This window comes from Limulus polyphemus, unplaced genomic scaffold, assembly GCF_000517525.1.
Source record: "Limulus polyphemus unplaced genomic scaffold, Limulus_polyphemus-2.1.2 Scaffold552, whole genome shotgun sequence".
Classification (NCBI taxonomy): Eukaryota; Metazoa; Arthropoda; class Merostomata; order Xiphosura; family Limulidae; genus Limulus; species Limulus polyphemus.
In genome coordinates, this window is record NW_013666162.1 from 450388 (window position 1) to 475922 (window position 25535).

At 32.9% G+C, this 25535-nt stretch overlaps 1 protein-coding gene across 3 annotated transcripts in view; it reads right to left on the bottom strand.

Annotated features, from left to right (window-relative positions):
• LOC106459050 (transcription factor 12-like) overlaps nt 1–25535 on the bottom strand; it is a 69789-nt gene that overhangs the window by 13104 nt on the left and 31150 nt on the right. For 2 of the 3 annotated variants that reach the window (XM_022385433.1, XM_022385435.1), the window contains 8 exons: nt 9117–9201; nt 7048–7202; nt 4754–4984; nt 3894–3972; nt 3201–3274; nt 2746–2805; nt 1662–1871; nt 954–1035 (listed from right to left, as the gene is read on the bottom strand). In XM_022385433.1, coding sequence (XP_022241141.1) covers nt 954–1035; nt 1662–1871; nt 2746–2805; nt 3201–3274; nt 3894–3972; nt 4754–4984; nt 7048–7202; nt 9117–9201 — 976 coding nt within the window. The remainder of the gene's footprint in view (nt 1–953; nt 1036–1661; nt 1872–2745; nt 2806–3200; nt 3275–3893; nt 3973–4753; nt 4985–7047; nt 7203–9116; nt 9202–25535) is intronic. The other variant, XM_022385434.1, reaches the window with a different exon arrangement.

The window sequence follows — 25535 nt, forward strand, 5'->3', positions numbered from 1 at the left end:
TATATATATATATATATTTCTTTCTATCATATCACCAAGTCTTTATTAAATACAAAAAAAAAAATTCTTATAATTATTATAATTTTTATATAATTTAAACTGAAATAATATTGAAATAATTAACAATCAATATTCAGATGTAGTCTGTACATCACATATTGATGTGTGTGTACCAGAAGTGGTTTATAGAACTGAAGAGTTCATGAAATGTTCATCATATTATTGTTTGATAATTCAAAACATAAACAGTATTTGATAGAACATTATAGATTATAAAAGTGAACTCCTACTGCCAACTGTACTCAAATCTTGTTTTTAATCTTTTAAACTTTCAATAAACTTATGCAAATCAGTCTTGAATTTGTTATGAAATTTATAAAATATTTGTTTAATAATTATTCAGCAAATTTAAACTATTTGAAAAATATGGGATAGAACTTTTGGTTATTTTTACATTAGTATGAGAAAATCTAGTTTTCTCTTTGATAACGGTTTGTTTGTAATTAAGCACAAACCTACACAATGGGCTATCTGTGCTCTGCCCACCACGGGTATCGAAACCCGGATTCTAGCGTTGTAAGTTCGCAGACATACCACTGGGAGCCTTTGATAACAGTGTCATATTTTACCTAACAATCTTAGAAATCTTATGTTTATTTAAGAAGTGACAGAAATATTAATTACAGACTTCGGTAATGCTGAAATATTTACAGAAATATGGTAAGGTGGGAGTTATATCAACAACTAAGATTGCTTTTGGTTAATTTTGAATTTTGCATAAAGCTACACAAGTGCTATTTGGTTAACTGTCCCTAATTTAGCAGCAATAGACTAGAGGGAAGGCAGCTAGCCAACACCATGCACCACCAACACTCGGGCTATTCTTTTACTAATGAATAGTGGGATTAACCATCATCTTATAATACCTGGCACCTCATCTACAGTTAGCTTACCGGCTTGTTGTACTGCACTTGACTGTACAGAGGAATTAGGTAAGGATGACTGATTCTTAGCTCCTAAAGATTGAGAACTTGACTAAAGAATAGAAAAAGAAATATTATTAATACCACATTTTAAGTTGTGACTTCAACAAAAGTTCCCATTTCGATAGTCGCATAAAAAATTGTAATATTTAAAACATTTTTATATTTTATAATTTAAAACAAGTCATACTTACTAAAGATTTTAGATTTATTGCAAAGGATTATTTAACATAACAAACAGGAAAAATTAAATGATTTAATACCGACACTCCACTAAATTCAGTTTCTTCAACTTTTGAAATATGTGATTAAATTTCAGACAGTAGGTTGAAAGCTTCGTAACTTCGTTCTAATATTTTTTGTTAAATATCAACAAAGCTATTCTAAGAGAGTACAAGTTCATTCTGAAGGGTTTTTTTTTTACTCTGTTTCAATGAATAGCTATTAATTATCAGATATCCTGAATAAATTAATAAACAAGACTATTCAAAATGCACAAGGTAAAAAGGAAACTTCTAACAACAAAAATAATCACAAAAAGTCGTGCTTTCTTTTAATATGACTTAACAAAGTTTCATCTTGAGATAATTTGTGGCAGTTAATCAGCAGTAGGTTTTTATCGTCCTAGTAAATGAAAAATATCAACATCAAACTAATAATGATGATTTGTAAACTTACTGGATGGGATTCTAAAGCAGATTTTCCAAGGGAACCTGGATAATGATGTGCTCCAATGTTTCCCGTCAGCCGACTGGAATGTCCAGCAGCTGAAGCGACTGGCATTACAGAATTTGGTAGGTCACCACCAGGTACAAGTCCTGTTCCTTCTGCATGGTTCCTTAGGATATTAATAGCATCATCGAGACGCTCCTCCATTACACCTCGAGCCTAATGAAGGAACAAAACATTGAATGATCTTCCTACTTCACTCAGAAATATAAACCTGAAAAAGTGGAGTTTTATGGCTGAACAATTTAAAAAAATGTGAAATTATGGGACTTGTAATGGCCCATTTTTAATATAATTTTAAAAATGGTTTCTGATATTACAGAAAACTTTAGAATTTGTTTTAATGATTTATTCAATCTTTTTTTAACACTAAAACTCAGTGAATATTCTTACTACTTCTTATATCTAAGTATTTGTTTTAGAAAGTGAGAGATTTTTCTAAAAAAGGTAGTACGATTACAATAAGTATGTTATCAAATTTTAATTATAAACTTTTAATAATTCAATGGATTTTGAAGTCCGATAAAGTAGTAACATATTCTGAATAATTTTGATATATATTTATAATAATTAACGACAATTATTTTGGGAAAACAATAACATACATCCTTCTTACAACCTATGGGAAGGACAATATATATAATTTATTAACAGCTTTTGAAAATATTTTGAAATACTATAGCAATGCTAGCATAAAAATTTAGTGGAAATTAAAAAAAATAAAAATGTTAGTCTCATTAATCTAACCTTGAATTATACAGAGAAATAAATAAATATGTTAGAAGTTATTAGTGAAACTAAAGATAAGAAAAATCACTCTCGAACTAAATTTGTTTCCAGTTGTTTCTTATGGTATCAGTAAATCTTGTTTATCACAAAATTAATCTATTAAATGACTAGCAAACTGACAGAAGTAAAGACTAAACATTTCTTTTCCGGAATAGATTTTTATGCGAATGAAATAAATTTGCAAAATAAGTTTTTTTTTTTTAACAAGAAACATTGAGATGAGCCATGAAAGAGATAACTTTACCTCCACTTCGTCTCGAAGGAGGTGAATAGCTTCAATAAGTCTGTCTTCCTCACTATTTAGCTACAAGTTACAGACAACAGAAAGGGAGGGGTGTTATATACAAATGAAGCAGCATGCAAAAATTAATAAAAACTAGGAAGTATAAAACATGCAAAAATCTAAACAGCTTTTCAAAAATTGCATTTCATTTATATTTGATAAAATAAAGTTAAAACAAATGATAAAAGAATGTTAGATGTTAACAGATGTTACAAACAATAAGGTATCACAAAGAGGTAAAAACAGGCTGAGGATTGTGAAAATGTCAAAAACATAATTTTTAACACACCCATTTATTATAAAAGAGATCTCTATTATGATAAAAAAAGTTGCCAAGAAAAAGAAGAAAAAAAATAAAATGTTTACCTAGAACTACATGCTTTATCTAAATTATGGTTACGGTTTCTGTTACTCACCAAATGGTGTGGTGTTCCATCTGTAAAAACGGTTGGTGGGGCTACTTGAGAATTATGGGTCCACTGAGGAACACCTGTACAGAAAGAACCATTCATAGTTCATGAACATCTGTATATAAAAAAAAAAGCTTCAAAACATTAGCTATAAGTTCTAGAACATACAGGAATAGACTTCAGCGTTGCTTGTTAGTCACATTGTGTCCTTATAGTGAAGGTACAAACTTCACTGATAATTTTTATAAAAATATTTCATGACTTTTACTTGGGATTCATGTAAATTAAAGTTTGTTTTTTCTTTCGTTTTTAAATCTAGAAATTTCAAGTTATATTCGAGCCTTAAATAATAGTATTAACAAAAACAGAAAAATTGTGTAATCAGTGATATGTAAACCTTTTGTTATAATTGTGTAATCAGTGATATGTAAACCTTTTGTTATAATTGTGTAATCAGTGAAATGAAACTAAGTAGAAAAAGCTGAAGCTTTAGTTTTTGTATTCAGAAAACTAACAGTTCTACTAATTAGCTTCACATAATAAGTTGAATAGTATTTATCAGCCTATTGTTTTAGCTGTTAATTTATCAATTTAACCTCTCCAAGTTTCTTGATATCCTTTTAGCTTTAGGGAATATGTTAGAAACTTAATTCAGGTGAGTTACGTTACCCAGAACGGGGGTGGCTTCTTAAGACTTACCCGAAATGGAAGGTGGTGAACTGACAGGTGTCGTTGGTGAAGAAGAGAAAGTGCCATTTGTGGGTTCAGTGGAGTAAATCTGAAATACAGAAAAAACTATATCATTTTACACTCTAACCTTATGATTCATTTTATATTAAAACACATAGTACTTATCATAAATGAACAAAAAAGAAAAGAATGGATATTTAATTCCACAAATAGGAACATAAAGTCAAAAATAAATTAAAAAAGATATAATATTGTGAGAATCTTGAGATTAAATACTAAAGTTACAATAATAATGTTTCTTCTCAATCATTTCAGTATAACACAGACAAAGAGCATGTACAACAACTACAATTTACTAACATCTGATTAATTCTATCACATAAAAAAAGAACATCATAATAATTAAAATGAAATTTTGAATGAAAACAACACTTTAATTCCCAGACAAGTAAACTGTGTCTAAAGCATTATTTAATAGCCCAACTATAAGTTTAGGTTCTTTAAATTCCTGACAAATAGGTAATTAATCTCTTAATTTCACCAATAAAAGTAAATTCAGAAAATTTAAATTTTCTTTTAAGAATTGATAAAAACATAAACGTGAAATTCTGATCAATATGATGAAAAAAAATAAAAGCTTACTCACAACAGATCAAACAAGAAACATATCTATAACAAATCTTGGAAAATCTCAGCTGAGGTTTTCAGTTTTTAGGAATATCAAATCTCATCAGATTAGCTGATGTCAATAACATACTAATTTACCATATTTATCTTTCAAGGTTATTATGTTAGTTGTTATATCTTAAAATAAAAACAGCAATACAGTAAACATGCTTACAAAGGTTTCCATCAAAATCACAACTTACTGAAGCTAATGCTTTTCCTAAAGCATCTCCAGTTTGGGAAGCCCCTCTATTTACTAATTGGTCAGAGGTATGGATGGGGGCTGGTGAAGTGTTGTTCTGACCATATATTGAAGAAGCTGTTGCTTGAGACACTGCTGCACCATGACTGGACGGGCCATGAAAACTAGACATGGGCGGAAGACCTGGTGGCATAACAGCGTGGTCAAGGGTAGGGGGGACACCTTGAAAACCCTACGAAAGTAACAGAACCTTTATTACCTCCATTCAAAACTTTAAGAGATCGAAACATACACATTTACTAACGAAAGCAACTGACGGCATAAATTATTTGTTTGGATAACCTTCCCATTTATTTTTTATTAGAAGAAAGATAAGAAACACTCTCATTCTGACACACAAATATATAAACAATAACAAGAAATGTAGTATGTTAACAACAATTTTCACTTTTACACTTGTCAAATGGCATTAACCAAATGTGCATGGGATTGCCCCCATATTGGAGAAGAAATATCAGGTATAATCCCAAATTTACTCAGTGTATCTACACGAAATTTAGTGATCTTTTAGTAAAATGTACAAGTTTGTCACACACAAAAAATCAGACGTATTACAACAGTATTTGTACTCAAGATATGTCTGTGAATTGACGACGTCAGTCTGATTCAGACTCTGACAAGTCAGAGTGCAAGGTGATGTTCATGTGAAGAATAAACCTACTTTTGTCCATCATTCACTTTACATATTGTATTTGCATAAGCTCTGGAACCTCTTACAATGCATATCTATATTTTTTTTTCAGTATCCCTGTATATTCTATCTGGTGTTTAGTTTATTCTCCTCTATCAAGAACTTTCACTAAATCAGTAATATAAGATAATATACCCAGCTCATAACTCTAACATTAAATACATAATACCATCTTGAATGGCATTCTGTAAAAGACTGTGGCATGTACACTTTGAACTCCCCACCAATTCACTTAGGGTTAAAAGGAAAATTACTCACTTACAGCTTTATTACAATTACATATTTTCAAAGTGATTCTTTAAGTGTTCATTCAAACCCATCCAAAGTCCAAATAAAGAAAATTAAGATAAAAACCAACGGGTTCTTTAAAAGATCCTCCAAGTTTTGACGTGGTTTTACTTAAGTTAATAACCACAGCAACAATGGAATATGTACTCCAGTATTTGGTTCACTGTTTAGGGAAAAAATGTTAAACCAAAACACGTATGTTTTAAATAAGTGTCCAACCTGAAGTATCGTCAACTGAAAACACACACATACACAAAATTTCTAACTAACATTCCTTTTGTGAAGCTGCCAACCAGAGAAACGTATCATGAAACTTTTTAATATTAAAACATTCGTCCATCTGATTTGGTAATTAAGCCAAAGAATTGGTTCACTAAAAGAAGAATTTTGAAAAATTAGGATTAGTTGGATTACATTGTTAAAACTCTTTGTTGGCCTCTCATAACCTTACATGAGACTTGAGAAGTTCATATTTCATAAACAAAATTCAAACAATGTATAAAATAAATATCTTAACAGTCAACAATAAACACAAACAGACGTAATGGCTAGTTTTGAGATTAAAATTTTGTATCATTTAGTAGGAACTTATTCTAAACAAAGGAGAAAAAGTACTTTCTGCCAAACTTCATTTTAAATAATAATCGTTTATGTAGGTATATGTACCTGTTGTTTTACCTGAACAATACAGAGATAAAAGCAGCTTAGTCTGTGACACCACTGATTTTCATACAAAGTACTTTGAAAAAATCACTCTTGAAATTCACAACATAAGATGAATTACAGAGTTTCGAAACTCTATCACAAAATGCTTATTTTTAATTTAAAAATCACAAGAATAAAAACACACTAAAACCTGATTCATGTCTTGGGTCAATAGAAGTATGAACATGACTGATTTTGTGAATTTTGAAATCAGTTTAAACCCACAGAACGATTTTACATTTCTATAATAATGTAATTAATCAGGGGATAAAGTTAAGTTTGAAATATTCCTGCATACATTTAATTACTACCACGTCTTTAGAAGTTCCATATTTATTTTTTTTTAAAAAAGTCAATGCATATTTTATTTGTAAATACTTTCAAAGCTAAATTTTTACACAAAGCAAATGAAAAATTAGTGGTGATTTATTCATTTTTTACACATGAAACATAATTTTTGTGAGAATAATATTTTTCATGTTCTTATCCTCAGTTTTTAGTGTCTAAAACTGTTTAGATAAATCTACAGAAAGGATAAAAAAATCCTTCACCATTGTTTCTGAAGGAAGATGCATGGTTGAAAAGGCAGACAATGTGGAAGGGAGATGGGATCCTGCATTAGCCATTACTGCTGAAGGGTATGCATATGATGATGACTGCAGGTTAAGGCTAGATGACCATGGGTCAGCACCACCATTTGGAGCTTCTGTTTTAAAAACACAGATTCAAATTACAGTCTTCCCACAATTTTGCAAACAGTCATGGTCTATGTGTACTATGTTTTAAAATGAACATGTTAAATGGGGAGATGAGTTAAACAGTGACATAAAATAACTCCCAAGCATTATACATAACACAAATTTGTGCTAACTTTTCTTTTAGCATTACTAATGTACAGTACATACAATAAAATTAATTCTCTTCAAACACCACAGAATTCATAGAATGGAAATTGTGTTATGTACAGTATCTCTTTCATCTTAAATAGTTATATATGCAAGATTCACTTGAATGTCAAATGTTAAAAACAAAAATACTTCATGCTTAAGTATATAAAAATTTGGCAAGTTTTCAGTAAACATTATAAGTCTTTTGTACATAAAATTTGGCAAGTTTTCAGTAAACATTATAAGTCTTTTGTACATAAAATATGGCAAGTTTTCAGTAAACATTATAAGTCTTTTGTACATAAAATTTGGCAAGTTTTCAGTAAACATTATAAATCTTTTGTACATAAAAAATCAGAATTTCTAATAAAGTATTTTTGCTAAAAATTAATGATTCAATAAAGGAAGATGAGTATTGAGTACTACATGTTGTCTTCATTTATTTTATCATAAACATTTCATGGAAAGTAATATAACAAATTAACAATAACAAAATAGATAGACAGATATTAACTTGTTTTTATTTTACTTCTCTTGCCAGCTGCCATTTAGTTGATCAAACCTGAGAGTTTGGAAAAGCACTGTAAAGTGTGAAGTACTTAAATATGACAATGTTAGTAATATAGATAATAAATTACAGACAAGACTGTCAAACTTTGTAACAAACTGTTGGTAAAACTTTTGTACCTAGATACGTATTGTATCAGCTACTATTATGCGATACACACCCACATCTTAAACATAAAAACTCAGTATACAAACACTAGCTTGTGTTATTTCATTCTATTAGTACAAAGGTTACACTCAAAGCAAAACATACTATAAATGAAGGTCCATACGCAATAATCATGAGCAGACGAACATCTCAACTTACTATAATTTTATCATTCCGAAGGAAAATGTTCCTATTTTTTTAGTCAAAAGTATAACTGAATTGAAAAAAATAATAAGTTTGAGAACTTTAGTTACCAGAAGTTAAGTAATTGTAGCTTTGTAGGAAGTACAAAAAAAGATCAAACAGCACAGAACATAAAACATTTGTACACTCTTTTTGAGAGTTGTCGTCATCTAACAATAATTCAACACTAAAAAAACATACTATTTAACCAATTCACTGATGTATGTCTACACATAAAAAAGTACTCTGTTCTACACAAAAATATAAACCGATTTTGGAATTTTTCACCAGGAATCAAACTACAAGAGGAACTATTAAATATTCAACAGTTTATTTTTACATATCTGCTGGAAAGAATATAGGGTAGCACTGAAGAATAAAATAATAAACATGCATTTTGTATTCCAACAAAATTTCTCTGCATGTTTGAAGAAACATCCCATTCCATCTGAAGAGCAAAATATTGTTGTGTATTACTAGTGATGATAAGAAAATTGTTAAGAAGCTTCAAACACAAAATATGATAATAATCTAAAGCAGGGCTTACCCACAAAATATGATAATAATCTAAAGTAGGGCTTACCCACAAAATATGATAATAATCTAAAGTAAGGCTTACCCACAAAATATGATAATAATCTAAAGCAGGGCTTACCCACAAAATATGATAATAATCTAAAGCAGGGCTTACCCACAAAATATGATAATAATCTAAAGTAAGGCTTACCCACAAAATATGATAATAATCTAAAGCAGGGCTTACCCACAAAATAGGATAATGATCTAAAGTAGGTCTTACCCACAAAATATGATAATGATCTAAAGCAGGGCTTACCCACAAAATATGGCTCTCCATAAAGAGCTGATTTAGGTGCTGAATACTTAGGTGTGTCTTCTTCACATTCAGGTCCTCCATACGGCTGAAAAGAAATAGTTCAAATAAAAAAATGCACATAAGGTATACAAAACCTATATTATCATGAAATGTTTTGAATTCCAGAGAACAGAACAGAATTTTCTCAGAAACTAGAAGTCTCTCTATATCAAATGAATGAAATACGTTCTTGTTTGTTAATAAGATAGTTGACAGCCCTTGAAAACTGTTACAAACACAGATACATAAGAGAAGCTAGGAAACATTCTTTAAATAAATATTCTGTTTATGACGAACACAAGTTAAAAATATTGTACAATATTCAGACTGGAAGCATTAATATGTGATTAAAACATAAAACATATAATTGGATGAAATGCAAAATCACAGCTTAACATTTCAGAGTGACAAATAAACAAGTGTTGACTACACAACAACCAGTTGCAAAACAATGAAATACCTTATCATAGAATTACAACTAAGTACCACTTAGGTGTTGACTACACAACAACCAGTTGCAAAATAATGAAATACCTTAACATAGAATTACAACTAAGTGCGACTTAGGTGTTGACTACACAACAACCAGTTGCAAAACAATGAAATACCTTATCATAAAATTACAGCTAAGTGCCACTTAGGTGTTGACTATACAACAACCAGTTGCAAAACAATGAAATACCTTATCATAGAATTACAACTAAGTACCACTTAGGTGTTGACTACACAACAACCAGTTGTAAAACAATGAAATACCATATTATAGAATTACAACTAAGTACCATATTATAGAATTACAACTAAGTACCTCTTTAAGTGTTGACTACACAACATCCAGTTTTAAAAACAATGAAATATGATATCATAGAATTACAACTATGTATCAGGTAAGTGTTGGCTACATAACAACCAGTTGCAAACAGGTTAACATATTTATTGACGCAAGTATTTCTGAAATCAATTAACCTTCTGTCACAGTTCCATTAATGGATATCAAAAATACATTCTGATAATCCTGAAAGTCAAAATATAAAGTTCTGATATTATTTGGAAAAATGTACAAGTTAAAAAAAAATTATATACTCAAACTTTAAGGTGTATAGTAAGCTCTTATAAATAAAAATTGTATATATTCAAGTGAAAATCGCATTTATTAATGTTTGTGGAAAGTGTGTGTGTGTGAAAGGGGTGGTGGTAAAATCTTACTGAAAACTGACAAAGCACTTAAACTATATACAACATACTCAAGTGAAAAAGATAACGAAACCTTCCGTACACGTTTTTTTTTTACAATCTCGTTGTAATTGAATAAGTTAAACAAAGAAACAGTAGTAAAAATTAATGATGCCCTTACTGATACAATTTTTATATGTTTCTTATTATTTTCTTCCACTTTTTAAATTTTTCGTTACTATTTTTTTTTTAAATTAAGGGAAAACAAAAATTTCATTACAGTTTTTTTTCTTTTTATCCAAGAAGTTTCTTTTAAAGAGGTAAGTCAGACAATACAAAAATATTGACAAAAAACAACAGCTATCATGTAGCATTAGTAAACTAAGAACCATATGTGCTGGGAATAAAAATAGTGTAGAAGTAGTGATAAGCCATTGGGCAAACCTGGATCTACTAGCACCAATGTTAATGGGCGACTCCCAAAGCACCGATTCGACTAAGCGATCCACGTAACGGCTTTAGCTGCTTCCTGGTTGGTAGCTATCTATGACAATAAAATGAGTCAATTACGCGGTTGCTCTGAGTGGAAATAAACGAAACACAGATGCCTGGCGGGAGAGCTATGTCGAAAAAAAACCCCGAACAAAACAACAACAACAGCAAAGAATAAATCATCTAAACAGAAGCTTCCAGTGGAGTAAAAAGGCTAATTTAATAGCAAGCCAGTGAATCTGCAGATTAATTTATGATCGCATGTCCTGCACACGCAGTTTATTGTCATGTAGCCTCAACAGTTTTTTTTAGAGTCGACTATACTATACAGGTAATGGCTTCTTTTCTCCATTTATTAAACATACGCCAGCAGTCCATTCCCGACCAAGAAAGTCCATTAGCTCTCGATCAAAATATCCATTCTCTCTCGTCCCCTCCCGTCCATATGCTCAAGTGAAAGGACACATATCCCGTCCCCCCCACTCCAAAGATCACGTGACTCCCCCCTCATCCCTACTAATCCAGATGTCAAAAATTATGGGACGTTTATCCAACTGACCTTGTCGACTTACACAACTACTGTGTCGTTCTTTCTTGCGAAGATAATCAAAACGAGGTCTATACAAATTTTTTAAATGAAATTTTGTGTAACTTTTCTCACAGATATGAATCAACGAATATTCTACCTTGTAATACATGTAGTAGTATTCTTGGGTTGTACCGTTTTTAGCCGCGGCATAACGGTTCATAAAGTGGATCTTAAGTTGTTTTTTTTATTTTATATCAAGTACAAACTTTTAACTCATAGCTCCGCCATCTCTTGACCGATTTTAGATCTAATCACAGTTTTGGACTCAGGAGGTCAAACCCTTGCTATTGATGTACTTGACCACGCCCAAGGTCTCATATATTAATTTGCTCTAATCCTGCTTAAAAGAATTTCAATTTGAGAGTAGAGGCTGGCAGAGGTCCTGATTGTTAATAAAACTGAATCGGGTAAACTCGCGCCCACGCTTGATATTGCTGGCTAATAAAAAGGTCTCATAGATTAATTTACTCTAATCCTGCCTAAAAGAATTTCAAGTGGCGCGGCTATTGAGGATTCCCTCTTGTTTTCCGTCGACAATATTCAGAATGTGTTAAAAAGCACGAGAAATGAAACATCTACAGTGATTTAATAACTCAACGTATATTTTAATAATAAGCAGTTGTAGTATAAGCCCTGAATGAAGCCATAATGACGAAACTAGGGTTGAAATAAAAGTTTTTTTTAAAAACGTACTTGGAGAGTAAAAGTTCGAAAATAGCCTAAATCCCTCCAGTATTTATTAAGTATAAATTCTCAAAAAAATTGTAAAAATAGTAAATGTTAAACTTACTCGATAGGTTAGTTTTGGAATGATGTAATGAATATGAAAACGTGGGATGAATAAAACGCGAAAAAGCCCAACACTCACAAACATCATTGTTTATACACTCAAGATGCATTTACTATAATTATACGCAAATATGAATTTATAAAACAAGAAAATCGGGTTCAGCAACTATTAAAATTTCAGGGCTATTAAAATATATTACCACCTTACTTGACTTTAATGTATGGACAAGAAAAAAAAAATTTCTCACCCCTATGACGTAGTTGTTTTACCTACTTGGTTACCAATGGCAACATACTCAACAAGACATTTGACAATCGAACGATCCAACACTTACATCTAAAAGGATACTGTTGCATCCTCGCGGTTGAAAAAGTCATTTGAATAACGACTGGAAAAAAACAACAACAAAAACGCAGAGCTGGAAAGATTTTTTTCAAAAGAAACATTAGTACGTGTCTTCACGTACACTGCATTATTATGCATCTAACCACATTAAACTTTGCTTTACATGATTATCACGCTCAGCCAACAGCGAAGCCATAGTTTGTATTACACATACATCTAATAAATAAAAATACTTCCGATCGGAGTAGGCTATGCACTTAGTGGAAACTAAACATTAACCTGGCCATCAATCAGTATAGCTAATTAAATACACTTCCCACGTATCTAATCATAAGACTGGAATGCATTGTTTCATCATTCGCTGTTTAAGATATTTTCGGCCGCAAACCCAATAATATCACAAGGAGTTCGACCAACTTAGGAGATTCAGGTTAGTCCTAAATACAAATTTTAAGCTAACAATGCAAATCAATCTATATAATACAAGTTAAATGAGAATAATAAAATAAATGTAACTATATTCGATATAGTAAGTAGCATATTAATATGATTAATAAAAATAACAAGATGGTATACCATAGTTAGGGATACCATAAACGCTAACCCACGTCCTTAACCATAGTCGTTGATGTATATTTATTTGAAAACTGTCTCTCTTCAACAAAGATACTCTGTAAGCCTCCCACCACTATACAATTTGTTAAGTGTAACAACTAATGTCAGATGTTATATAAAAGGTTTCGGGTTGGATGTATCAGCTTTGCCATGGTACAAACAAAAATTAATGCCCATAAAGACATAAAACAATAAATAAAAAACAATATAATATTGTTATAATTATAATGATACCATTATAATATAACAAGGATAAATAGAATGTGTAGCTTTTATAAAACTTTTAACACCAGTTATAACATATTCTCCTCTGCCCTTAGAACTACCGAAGTAACCCCTGTAGCATGCACTCAGAGGATTTCTACAGGAAGTAAGGCACAGCCCCCCCCAGAACATTCCCCATCCTGACTGAGCTCCCCACTCAATGATTCTATAGATACTGAGTGTCTTACTTTCATAATAAATAATATATATAAAGAATGAATCAAAAATTAATTCAAAAAAATAACAGTTGTGAGTACTTTGTATATTTGCTACGGCCCTCTTAAAACTTTCCTGCGACCACCTGTTTGGGAATCCTTGGTCTAAGGTATACAGTTGTGTATTGCATTTCTAAGCACGCATGGGCGAAGGCTAAGAAGCGTATGTTATAAAGTGTCAAACACACTACATCTACTCCATTGCTGACGAGGCCTTTCGTTCAATACTAGGGCTCATCAGGCTGGCTTGGATGCAACAGAATATTAGTGGTCTGGGTGCTATACCATCAATTTTTATTTAAAGTCATTTACAAATCAGATTTTTACGACAAGAATTAATAACACAACATTATTTTATTTTTCAATTAACTTTACCATCAAGCACAAGAACTGACGAACCAGCAAGCTAGTCTCAACTTTCTCTGGCCATGTACGTCGACGTTTGTCAAATACTAATACATTCTCGCTAGTTTTCATTAAAACTTTTATCATCAACAAACACGTGCACTCAATAAGGCGTCCAAAACCAGAATATGTCACGTGTGGACCCCTAGTGAGAGCGGTTTTCACGCGTCTCGAAGAATAAACTTCATGACTCTAGTTTCTGTACACGTAACGACCGCCCAAACTATTTCGAATTACATCCTACTAATTTCCAAAACGAAATTATTTAGCGTTAATCCACTTAAAAATCTATACAGCGATCTTTAATGAAAATAATAAACGCTTAAATTCGAGTGTAGAAGAAAAGGCTATTCGAATTTTAAATCTGGAATTATGCTCTAAAATAACCATTTTCAGATTACAACATGGCCGATGGAGATTCAAGCTGAGGCACGTTCGAAGTCAGACATCTTTCCATATTTTACAGTTGTGGTAAAACTTTTCAATTCGGCAACACCCTCACCCATTTACTTTTATTACGTAAACAACACTTCTGAACATACATTATATACACGTCATTAAATGAATCCGTCGATAACAATTTGTACACGTGTATGGCAAGCCACCAGGGCCATAACGTATTGGTTCAACGCGTTATGGCCTCTGCGGATGGTAGACAACAGGACCATAACGTACTGACTCAATGCGTTGTCGACGTTCGGCTTCGCTTTATGGTCTGTAGTTCGTTAGCCAATGACACTTCATGTAACAGCTAGGGATGTGAATCACTTTCAACAGAGACTAGATAATAGGACAGCATTTACAATCCCTAATCCTGACCTGCTCATTGAGAATATAAAACATATAGCGTCAAAATACAAATTAAAGACTTGAGCTATGGTGTATTTTACTTGGTTAAAACACGACTTATATTAGAGAGAATATAACAGAAACAAGAGTTGGTGGGCAACAGTGAGTGATTCCATAGGGACAGACAGTACATGTACAAAGGTCACAAAATGTAGCTACACAGCTTCTTGTTTATGCACTCCTGTTTTATTTTGTAGTATAAATATACGCTTAGTTAAACCAAAGAAAGAGAAATATACAAAAGTGACGCATCACAATTGAATTATTATTATTATCAGTTCTCATTTATATTAGTATACTAGACCACCGCGACCCGTTGAGTCAACCACTATTCAGAGGTTATGAAGAATTCAAGCTAATTTCAACATAGCACCAAAATGAAGGTTTATTTTGAGATAATTTAATTAAATATTTCAATCCATTCGTGTTATTCACAATTCAAGAAAAGATATTTGATTGTTGATTGGGAGTAAAAGGAAAGACCATTTCATTTTTCAAAAAAGTGAAGTAAGAAGTTTCGTAAAGAGCGCGAACGGTAGCGTAAATGATTTTTGACTGAGAAAATAAGCAAACAAACAAACAATCTCAGAGTTTTAGTAGCATATAGATAGATAGATTCTTCAAGATCTTGTTTTTGCCATCTTACGCCTTTTAATGAAGATGGGAACATTGACAGGGAAATAATATAATAGCCAATCTCCGTGAGATGAGAGGTTTTCGTTTATAAAATTTTGTTGTTCTCGACTTGATTTTTATTTTATTACCTCGTCTCCATAGTTACTATTTGGAAATAGTCAATATTGTAGGTCCATTTTATTGTTGTTCTTTCTACGCGCAGTTATAACACATTTTCATCTCATTTAATTTCTGTTGTGCATATATTGTTGTACAGAATATATTTGAAAGTGATTCATCAGGTGGAAAACGAAGTTTTATAATAATGGAATGTACGAAAAGTGACCCGAAAAACGGTGCTAACTCGGTAACCCGTGGCCCGATTTTAACGAAACTTTTATTCTGTTTCTATTCTCATTTCATTACAGACAAGCACACAAACAAACAATCTCAGAGTTTTAGTAGTAAATAGTTAGATTGTATTAATATTAACTTCTGATCAGAGCAAAATATGTATTTAGAGCGAAACTGAAAATCAATCTGGAAACAAGTATGTCTAATTAAATATACTTTTCTTACGTTTCTACTTATAAAGAGTAGAATGCATTGTTTCACTGTTTGGATACTGTCACTGTTAACGATACTTTCGGCCGTAATCCAATAATATCTCATGAGGTTCATCCATCTTACGAGATTTGGTTTAGTTCTAAATACATATATTAGGTTAGAAATGCAAAAAAAACAAACAAACAAAAAAAAAAAAACCCTGTCATGAGTCATGATTAAAATAAAGACAAAAATAACAAAATAAAACATTAATAAATGATTTACCCAAAGGATTAATGAGATTATGATAACTTGGTTGGTAAACATGAAATAGTTCACTGTTCACAAAACATTGTACAGCATCACAAGTAAAGCCTCATTTTCTATATGAGGTGTTTGAATTGGCATGGCACTGGCATGAATAACTAATGTTAAGCACAATATTAAGTTTGAGTTTCCAGTTATAAATTTATTTAATTTTGATATACAAAGTTCATATTTCGATTAGCAGTTTTGTGCTGTGAACAATATCTTTTTAAAGTAATAATAAAAACGCTAATTTAAAGAATTCTCTTTTAATTAATAAACACAAAATTAACGACAATGTCTTGAATAATTCAACAATCAATAAAATACAGCCTGCCAATAAATGCCTGGGAACAGTCTTATTAGCTATTTCGACAATGCACTGAGTCAATAAACTGTGACACTATTGACTACCTATCTGCAGTGCCATAATTTCGACAGCGAGTTGGGTCAATTTGTTACGACCTTGTTAGATACCGACCAATGGCTTATAACACACATGGACAACAGAAACAAAATGCTATACCTGTTGTAGTGTTAAATTCTTAAACTTTTCAAATACGATATCTATAGCAATCATTACAATTATTTATATTATTCATCAGTTCTTTCACGAGGTAAATAACTTTCTAAAATGTCACAGACACTATTATGTTTAGGCAGTCATGAATATATACTCCTCTAATATTGCCCTTTTACCTTTCGACTGATAGCACGGAGAGTCTGCCTGGAAAGCACTAGACAAACTGTTTAGTAAGCTAATGTTGAAGAGATTCATTCTAATCAATAAAAACCTATGGTACCTGCAGGCAGCCTCTGAATATCGACTACCGTTTCGCTACAAAGACGACCGACTAAATAATGTTTTGCTTTTACTACCCTCGCCCTGTTGGTGGTATTGCACTAGGGTGCGCGCGTGTGTGTGTCTGTGTTTCAGCGCGCGTATCTCAAAAACTAAAAGACCTACGTATACGAACATTTTTACACATGATGGGAAGTCGTCATGGGACAGTCCTCCCCAAATTTGGTCAGGAGACACCTTGAGACTCCTCATCACACTACAAAATATGATTCGGATCGTTGACCATTCTCGATCTGAGAAGGATATCCTAAGTTTTGGAAGGTGAAATTTTATTTTATCCAATATATATATTCATGCAATCTCGAAAAGGAGCGAGGGGCAGAGGGTATGCAATCTCTCTCTACTGCTTTTGTTTATTACGTGGGGCGGTATCTCACGAGGTTTCAGTTTTTTCGTTCTCGTGCAAAGGTAAGTGTATTAACAAATATCAATCAACAAGCGTGCAAGAAATTTTTATAAATGTATGTGTTTATACACACACACAATATAATACGTCACATGTGCTGCTGAGGTTTCCAAATTTAATGGATAAGGACAATTAAAACCTCACAACAGGGTGTTTGCTTGAATTTCGCGTCCCTAATTTAGCAGTGTAAGACAAGAGAGGAGGCAGCCAGTTATCACTACCCACCGCCAACTTTTGGGCTACTCTTTTACCAACGAATAGTGGGACTGACCGTCACATTATAACGCCCCCAGGCTAAAAGGGCGAGCATATTTGATGGGACGGGGATGCGAACCCACGATCCTCAGATTACGAGTCGAGTGCCCTAACCACCTGGCCGTGCCGAGCCCGACAACAGGGTTAAAGACATTGGAACAATGAATTTATTATTGAATTTATTTAATACTTTTTTATTGGTTGTTTCCGACTGTATTTCAAACAATATTATATTAAATTCTCACATTTGGATATCTAACTTCGTATAAAGCAAGTTTGTATTTCAGTGTTATGTCACTTTGAAAGTATTGTAACAATATAATATTGTACTATTTGACTTTGAAACTGTTCTTTATATTTTACAGCTTATATGCACCGTAAACATTAAACTGATATGTATGCCAAATGCTACTTGCAGTAATAAATCCATGAATGTAAGTTTGTGTAAAATCCATGCATTTACAGCTTACACTTGGAGGATGGTAACACAATTGTCATTATTATCGTTTTCTTTGTTATCAACAGCATTACTGCACTGGCTTGGCAGCCAATTTTGATTTCATGGCCAGGTGGTTAGGGCACTTGACTCGCAATCTGAGGGTCGCGGGTTCGAATGCCTGTCACACCAAACATGGTCGCCCTTTCAGCCGTGGGGGCGTGATAAGGTTACGATCAATCCCACTATTCGTTGGTAAAAGAGTAGCCCAAGAGTTGGCGATGGATGGTGATGACTAGCTTTGCGCGAAATTCTAAACAAAACAAACATTTTCTTTTGACAGCACTTTATTTTACAGCTGGATTGTTTTTGGTTTCGATACAAATATGCTGTTCCATTTGGGGGGGGGGGGAGCTAGCAGTAATGGAAAAAAGTAGCACACATAAAACTAAAAGCATTCAGCGGCATTAGTTTATGTAATTATATAAATAGTCTTTATCTTGTAATTTGAGTCGGAGATGAGCTACTTACATTATCTTTAACGACTACAGTTATACTAGACAGTCTTACCTTTTAATACACTATCTTTAACGACTACAGTTATACTAGACAGTCTTACCTTTTAATACACTATCTTTAACGACTACAGTTATACTAGACAGTCTTACCTTTTAATACACTATCTTTAACGACTACAGTTATACTAGACAGTCTTACCTTTTAATACACTATCTTTAACGACTACAGTTATACTAGACAGTCTTACATTTCAGTACATTATCTTTAACGACTACAGTTATACTAGACAGTCTTACCTTTTAATACACTATCTTTAACGACTACAGTTATACTAGACAGTCTTACATTTCAATAGACAGTCTTACCTTTCAGTACACTATCTATAACGACTACAGTTATACTAGACAGTCTTACCTTTCAGTACATTACCTTTAACGACTAGTTATACTAGACAGTCTTACCTTTTAATACACTATCTTTAACGACTACAGTTATGACTGTCTAGTATAACTGTAGTCGTTAAAGATAGTGTATTAAAAGGTAAGATTGTCTAGTTTACATTTTAATACATTCTCTGACTTCAAGGGGTAATGATAACACCGTTTACACTAGAATTATGATGTTTTTTAGCTTATGTAAAATATAGAGAAACAAATTGACTTTTCAATACCCCTACAACCTTCGCAGTACCTTATTTAGTATTATACAAAAGGTTTGGGTGCAATGTACCAAGCCGTTTTTGTTGTAGGCTGGCAAAAGAATAATAATAATTAGAAACGGGCAGTTTTGAGCGGATTTTCTTTTCCTTGTAAGGCTAACATGCGCTTTTTTTTTACATTTTTATACATCTAAAGCCCTAGAAGTCAATAGTTAAGATTTTAAAGTATTGTCTGAATTGAACCTTTACTGTTTTAAGTTGCTTTATGCCTGAACGTTCTATTGGGGTTTTGTGTAACTCCTTGCGATCCCTATTATGAAACACGATAATGGTTCATGGTAATTATTATTCATTACTGAAAATAAAAAAGCAATAATATTGTTACTACATATTAATTGAAACAAAAATTAACTATTTATACTTATTAATATATTACTTTCGTTACAGTCGGCTGTTATTTTATTTTATACTTGACACCGTATGACAAGAGTACAAAGATCAATTAATGCTTCTCATGCATAAATATCCTATAATTAAAAATCGTGAGTGCAGTCAAGTAAGATTTGCGACACTGACATTCAAATTATTCACTTATTCGAGTGTCGAAATGCACTTTTTTCCACCCTGGCACAAAATCATCTTTTTGCCACCAGCTTCTAAAATTTCAAACTAATTCCGTCATTTTCAACCATGAAATGATATTCTACACGCCATTCTCAATTTCCAATTTAAAGCAAGGTGGTAACAAACAGGAAGGAAACATTGAGTAGTAGATACTTTGTAGCGACATCTAGCGATTATCGAAACAAAAGTTTGGTAGCATTAAAGATAATTAAGAAGAAAACAAATAATAATATCGCATGATAATATTAAAAATAAGTTAATCGTTATATTACTTCTTACTTATCAAAGTAATATTACTACTGGAATATTAGGGACCCACTTTCACGTGTCCCATCAACTCTGGTGACGTCACGCTTTACTGGTTTTCAGAATACGATGAGAAAAGTGAAGCGTAAGGTGACAACGCTATTGACTGATGACTGAAGCATATTGAGACCTGCACCTCCTGGCCTCTTTTAATTTGCTCGTCCACCGTTCCGTTAATAAACACAGACAAGTTGCTTGAATTAGAATCCCGTGGATGTGTGCTGTATTCACACACACACACAAGCTGCATGTTTTATTTTTGTTTCGTCTGATATTACGATCCTGCGAGAAAACTGATATTAAGATGGCAACTGTGTAGACATATTGTTCCCCGGCAAATATATTAATCAACTCGTTGCTTTTATTTGTTCAACGTACTCTTAAAAACAAAACTCGCAACACACATGTAGCAGCAGGACAGAGCAAAGAAATACCAAACACCACACACACACACACTGACCTGAAGACGAAAGGCGGAAGACTTTCGAAACGTCGTCCTCTACATTTGTAGGTATCTACAACAGGCAGTTGCTGTCCATTTGAAACTTAGATTCAAATACCAAACAGTTTATAAACGGTGTTAAGGCAGAATACTAGCTCAAAATGTATGTTACCACAATACACCTAAAATATCCATAGACTATGATGCTCTCCAATAAAATCATTATGCAAAACGGGTTTATTTTTTATTCAGCGTTTAATATTCGATTTTTTTATAAGATGTATTTATATTTATGCAAAAGCTGAACTTAATATATGTATTTAGGTCTAATCTGAATCTCCTAAGCTGGACGAACGTCGTGATATATTATTGGGATTACGGCCGAAAATGTCGTTAACAGTGAGGGTACGTAAGAAATTTATATCAAGACACATGGTAGTGTGTTGTGCGGCCAGAACAACTTGCAGGACACACTGTGTGTTATTAAGGGGAGCGATAGTTTAGCGATTTTCCACTTTTTATAACTCGGACTGTGGTAAACAAACTACCATATATTTTTAGTGAACGTGCTCTCCTGGACCCTTATTTCACATACCAAATTTCAAGGCAATCCATTAAGAAATCCATGATATAAAATCTCCAATTTTGATTGAATTTTTTCCTTTTTTTTTCTTCGCACCGAAAGTGTGTAAACTTTATTTGATACAAAAACATACACAACTTTTATGTTTTTTCAAACTTAGTCTAAATATAAACTAAGTTATTGCACAAAAACCGCTCATATTTGATCAAACTTTTTGCATGAAAGGCAAAAAGTCACGTGAGCTATCGGTATAAAAGTTTCACTACAGCTTCACCTAAAAGTGGACCGTTTGTAGTTTTTTGTAATTCGGATTCAAGACGGCTAATTTAGAGCAGCAAAACTATAGGGTGAAATGACGTGCAGATACACAAGTATTGGTTTGGCCAAAATAATTAGATCAGCAGATTCTAGCTCAAATTTTCATAAGAATCATACGGGTGGACAATTATTATTCATTGCCAACTTTTAAAGTTTAAATTTTATGAAATTCTCCTAATTAAAGAGCGTTTAGCGTCACGTGATATTAGCTTAAGCAATTAGCGTAAATAATAATGCTTGATACGGCTGTACCAACTAAATGTGGGTGATGACAAGAAACTGTTAATCTAGATTCGATGGCGTTACTATTAACAGTGTTACAGAGAGGAAAACTACCACCACATATTTTAAAGAATCTGGTTGGTTTTTAAAGTAAAGGTCTGTTCCGAATAATAAGGTTGCGATCCTAAAGGTAATGTGGGTTACTGTTGAGTGTTACTTTTTTACTTGCTGTGGTTTGTTGGTGTGTTTTGAAAAAAGTCATGATATCTAATAAAAAACATCTTAGGTGTGAAAGAAAAAGGTGCAGTCAAAAAAGGATTGAGCGTCCGACTTAAAGGAATGAAATCAAAATTGGCGGCCAAACTGGTAGCTACACTTATAGCATTGATAAGAATTTTACAGCAAATATTCATTCATTAGTTAGCCAGGCCGCGTTCAACTTTAAACATGATGATGGGTAAAACAAAATACATTTTTGGATCTAATATCAATCCATACGAAAAAAATATGACGGATCTATTTTTGGATCTAATATCAATCCATACGAAAAATATGACGGATCATTTTTGGATCTAATATCAATCCACATGAAAAATATGACGGATCATTTTTGGATCTAATATCAATCCACACGAAAAATATATGACGGATCATATTTGGATCTAATATCAATCCATACGAAAAAATATGACGGATCATTTTTGGATCTAATATGAATCCATACGAAAAAATATGACGGATCATTTTCGGATCTAATATCAATCCACACGAAAAAAATGCTGAAAAATACTTTCAAATCACGAGCAGAAAGGCACTAGAACACTTTTGCTGATTTTATACCTTCTATGTATAGAAAACACAACACGTTTTTCTGCATTAATTATAGTTGTTTTTTTTTATAAAAATGAATTATTCATATATTGACGTTCAATCTTGTAAATTTAATGATGCTTCCATTGAACCCAATTCATATATGAGCAAAGGTAAAATGGACTGCAGCTGCCTACTTCAGTGACACTGTTTCATATATTTGATTGACATTATATGAAACAATTAGTTTTATAAATTGCAATATCTCTATATAACAAAATAAAATATCAGTTCGAGCGCCTTTTCAGAAGGTAAATATTATACTTCTTCCAAAAACGCTTGGGTTGTTGGGTTACTTATTTCTTGTTTCATCTAGTTTTTGATCCTGCATTAATTTTGAACATCACGAATATAAAAATGTAAATAGCACGCATGCGTGCACGCTAAAATGAGATGAAATGGGAGTGGAAGTGGAGCAAACATACACATATCATGCGTTTTATACTTTCTTACTTTAAAAAAATTCGTTTAGCCTGAATCTATGTAGTTTTCGCATAGCACGTGGTCTAGAAACTGTTAAACTGGTTTCGCTCTAGCTACTTTTGTTCCTTTGAGGTTCTCTAGAGATACCTGCTCTGCCAGCGGAAATACTGTTGTAATGTAGCATACTATATAATATATTCAACTACTGTAATGTCCTTCACTGACTAAGCAAATAATATCTAAACTAGAGGTTACGACTTCATAATGTTGTATGAAAACGACCAGTCACGTGAATAGTGCTAGTCGTTATGGAAAATCTGATGTTTCTTGTTATATAAGGAGCATGGAATGTATACAGTTCTCCAAGGTTTCTAACGTGAGTTGGTTGACAAGAAAACATTCTGAGGTAAGGGTTTGGTTTATTTTGAATTTCGTGCAAAGCTACAAGAAGGCTGTCTGGGGTAGCCGTCCTTAATTTAGCAGTAAAAGACTAGAGGAAAGGCAGCTAGTCATCATCACCCACCGCCAGCTCTTGGACTACTCTTTTACCAACGAATAGTGGGATTGACCGTCACATTATAACGACCCACGGCTGAAAAGACGAGCATGTTTGGTAGGACGGGGATTCGAACCCGCGACCCTTAGACTGCGAGTAAAATGCCCTAACCACCTGACCATGCCAGGCCAGTCGGAAGGGAATCTTTGAACTGATTCGCTTATCTTGTAAAAAGCGACTGTCATATGTCCTATCCAAGTACACTAAACTTTTTTTTTTTTTAGTTTTTTGACATAAGTAAAGATTGTATTTCGGGTCTGTTTACTTCCTTAATCTTTAATTACCCTGATCGATCCCGTTAAAAGGCGGGCCTACCTAGCATTCTTTGCGAAAATCAATTAATCTGAGAATACCATAAACGTATTCAAGTGTCAAAAGATGGAAGAACGGCGTATTTGAACAGATGAAGAGAATTGGTTGATGAAATGTTTTAAAAGCTGCTTGTTCACACTCGTGGTCAAATATATGATAAATCTAAATTTTTATTTTCCTGAAAAAGTGTATATACTGTATTGAACACAAAATTACTTAAATAGCATAAAAAATTTGTAACTCGAAATACAAACAAATTTTGGAAAGTACCACCGTGAGACTTTGTACAGTTAGTTATTACTGAAAGCTATTTCCAGTACAAGATTACGTAAACTGTTTTATACGTGTTCTTTAAATACGAACACGTGGTGGTAAAAACCTGTAGTATACCATCCATCAACACATTCAACAACAAAAGGGCGTCTTCTCGGAAATCACGCATCTCCGCTGGCTGATGACAGAAAAAGCTCCAGTACCCATGTTTCTCTTACCCATTCCCACTTTCAACGCTTTCTTGACTCCATCCCATACATGCATAGTTGGTGGCCTTGGGTCTTTGTTCGAAAGGCAAAACAAGGTCCACGATGTCAGAGCTAATAAAATGTTAATGCTGTAATCGGAACATTACAGTCTAACAAACAGCCGTGACGAACAGCTGGAGAAAGGAGCACATTCCACCTGCTGTCTCAGTTCTGTACTTTTTCTTAAAGGTCATACATATGCAGAGGTTCTGAACTGAAGTATTGGCCCAACATACGGGCAATTTTCTCATCATTGCGCTCCCTCTAAGAATAAACGAACTCATACTTCAGTGCCATCAGACACAGGCTCTCATAACAGGATAAGAAGATTTAATTACAATCACGATTAAATTGTAACAAACGGCAGCGTAGTACCAGTTACTCTACTGTTTTTAAAAATGTACTTTACACACATAACATATTTAGTAACGGAGAATTTTAACTTTCTTTATCACATATATTAACTCTTAACCAAATTAGCCGTTAAAGTGGTTCGAATTACACAGGCCTGCGATGGTTTTATTGTCTTGAAATTTTTACATTTTCTACAGTAATTCCTGTACGCTCAACCCGAAAATGATATCCATTTTTTCTCCATCGCGTGTTAATCAAAGAAAATAATAATAAGAGGGAATCCTCAATAGCCGCGGCACTCGAAATTCTATTAGGCATGATTAGAGCAAATAAGTCTACGAGACCTTTTTTCTTTTTATTAGCTATGTTTTTGTGCGCCAGCAATACCAAGCGTGGTGCGCGCGTATACCCGATTCAATTTTATTACTCATATCAGGATCTCTATCAGTCTACACTCAAATTGAAATTCTTTGAAGCAGGATTAGAATAAATTAATCTATAAGACCTTG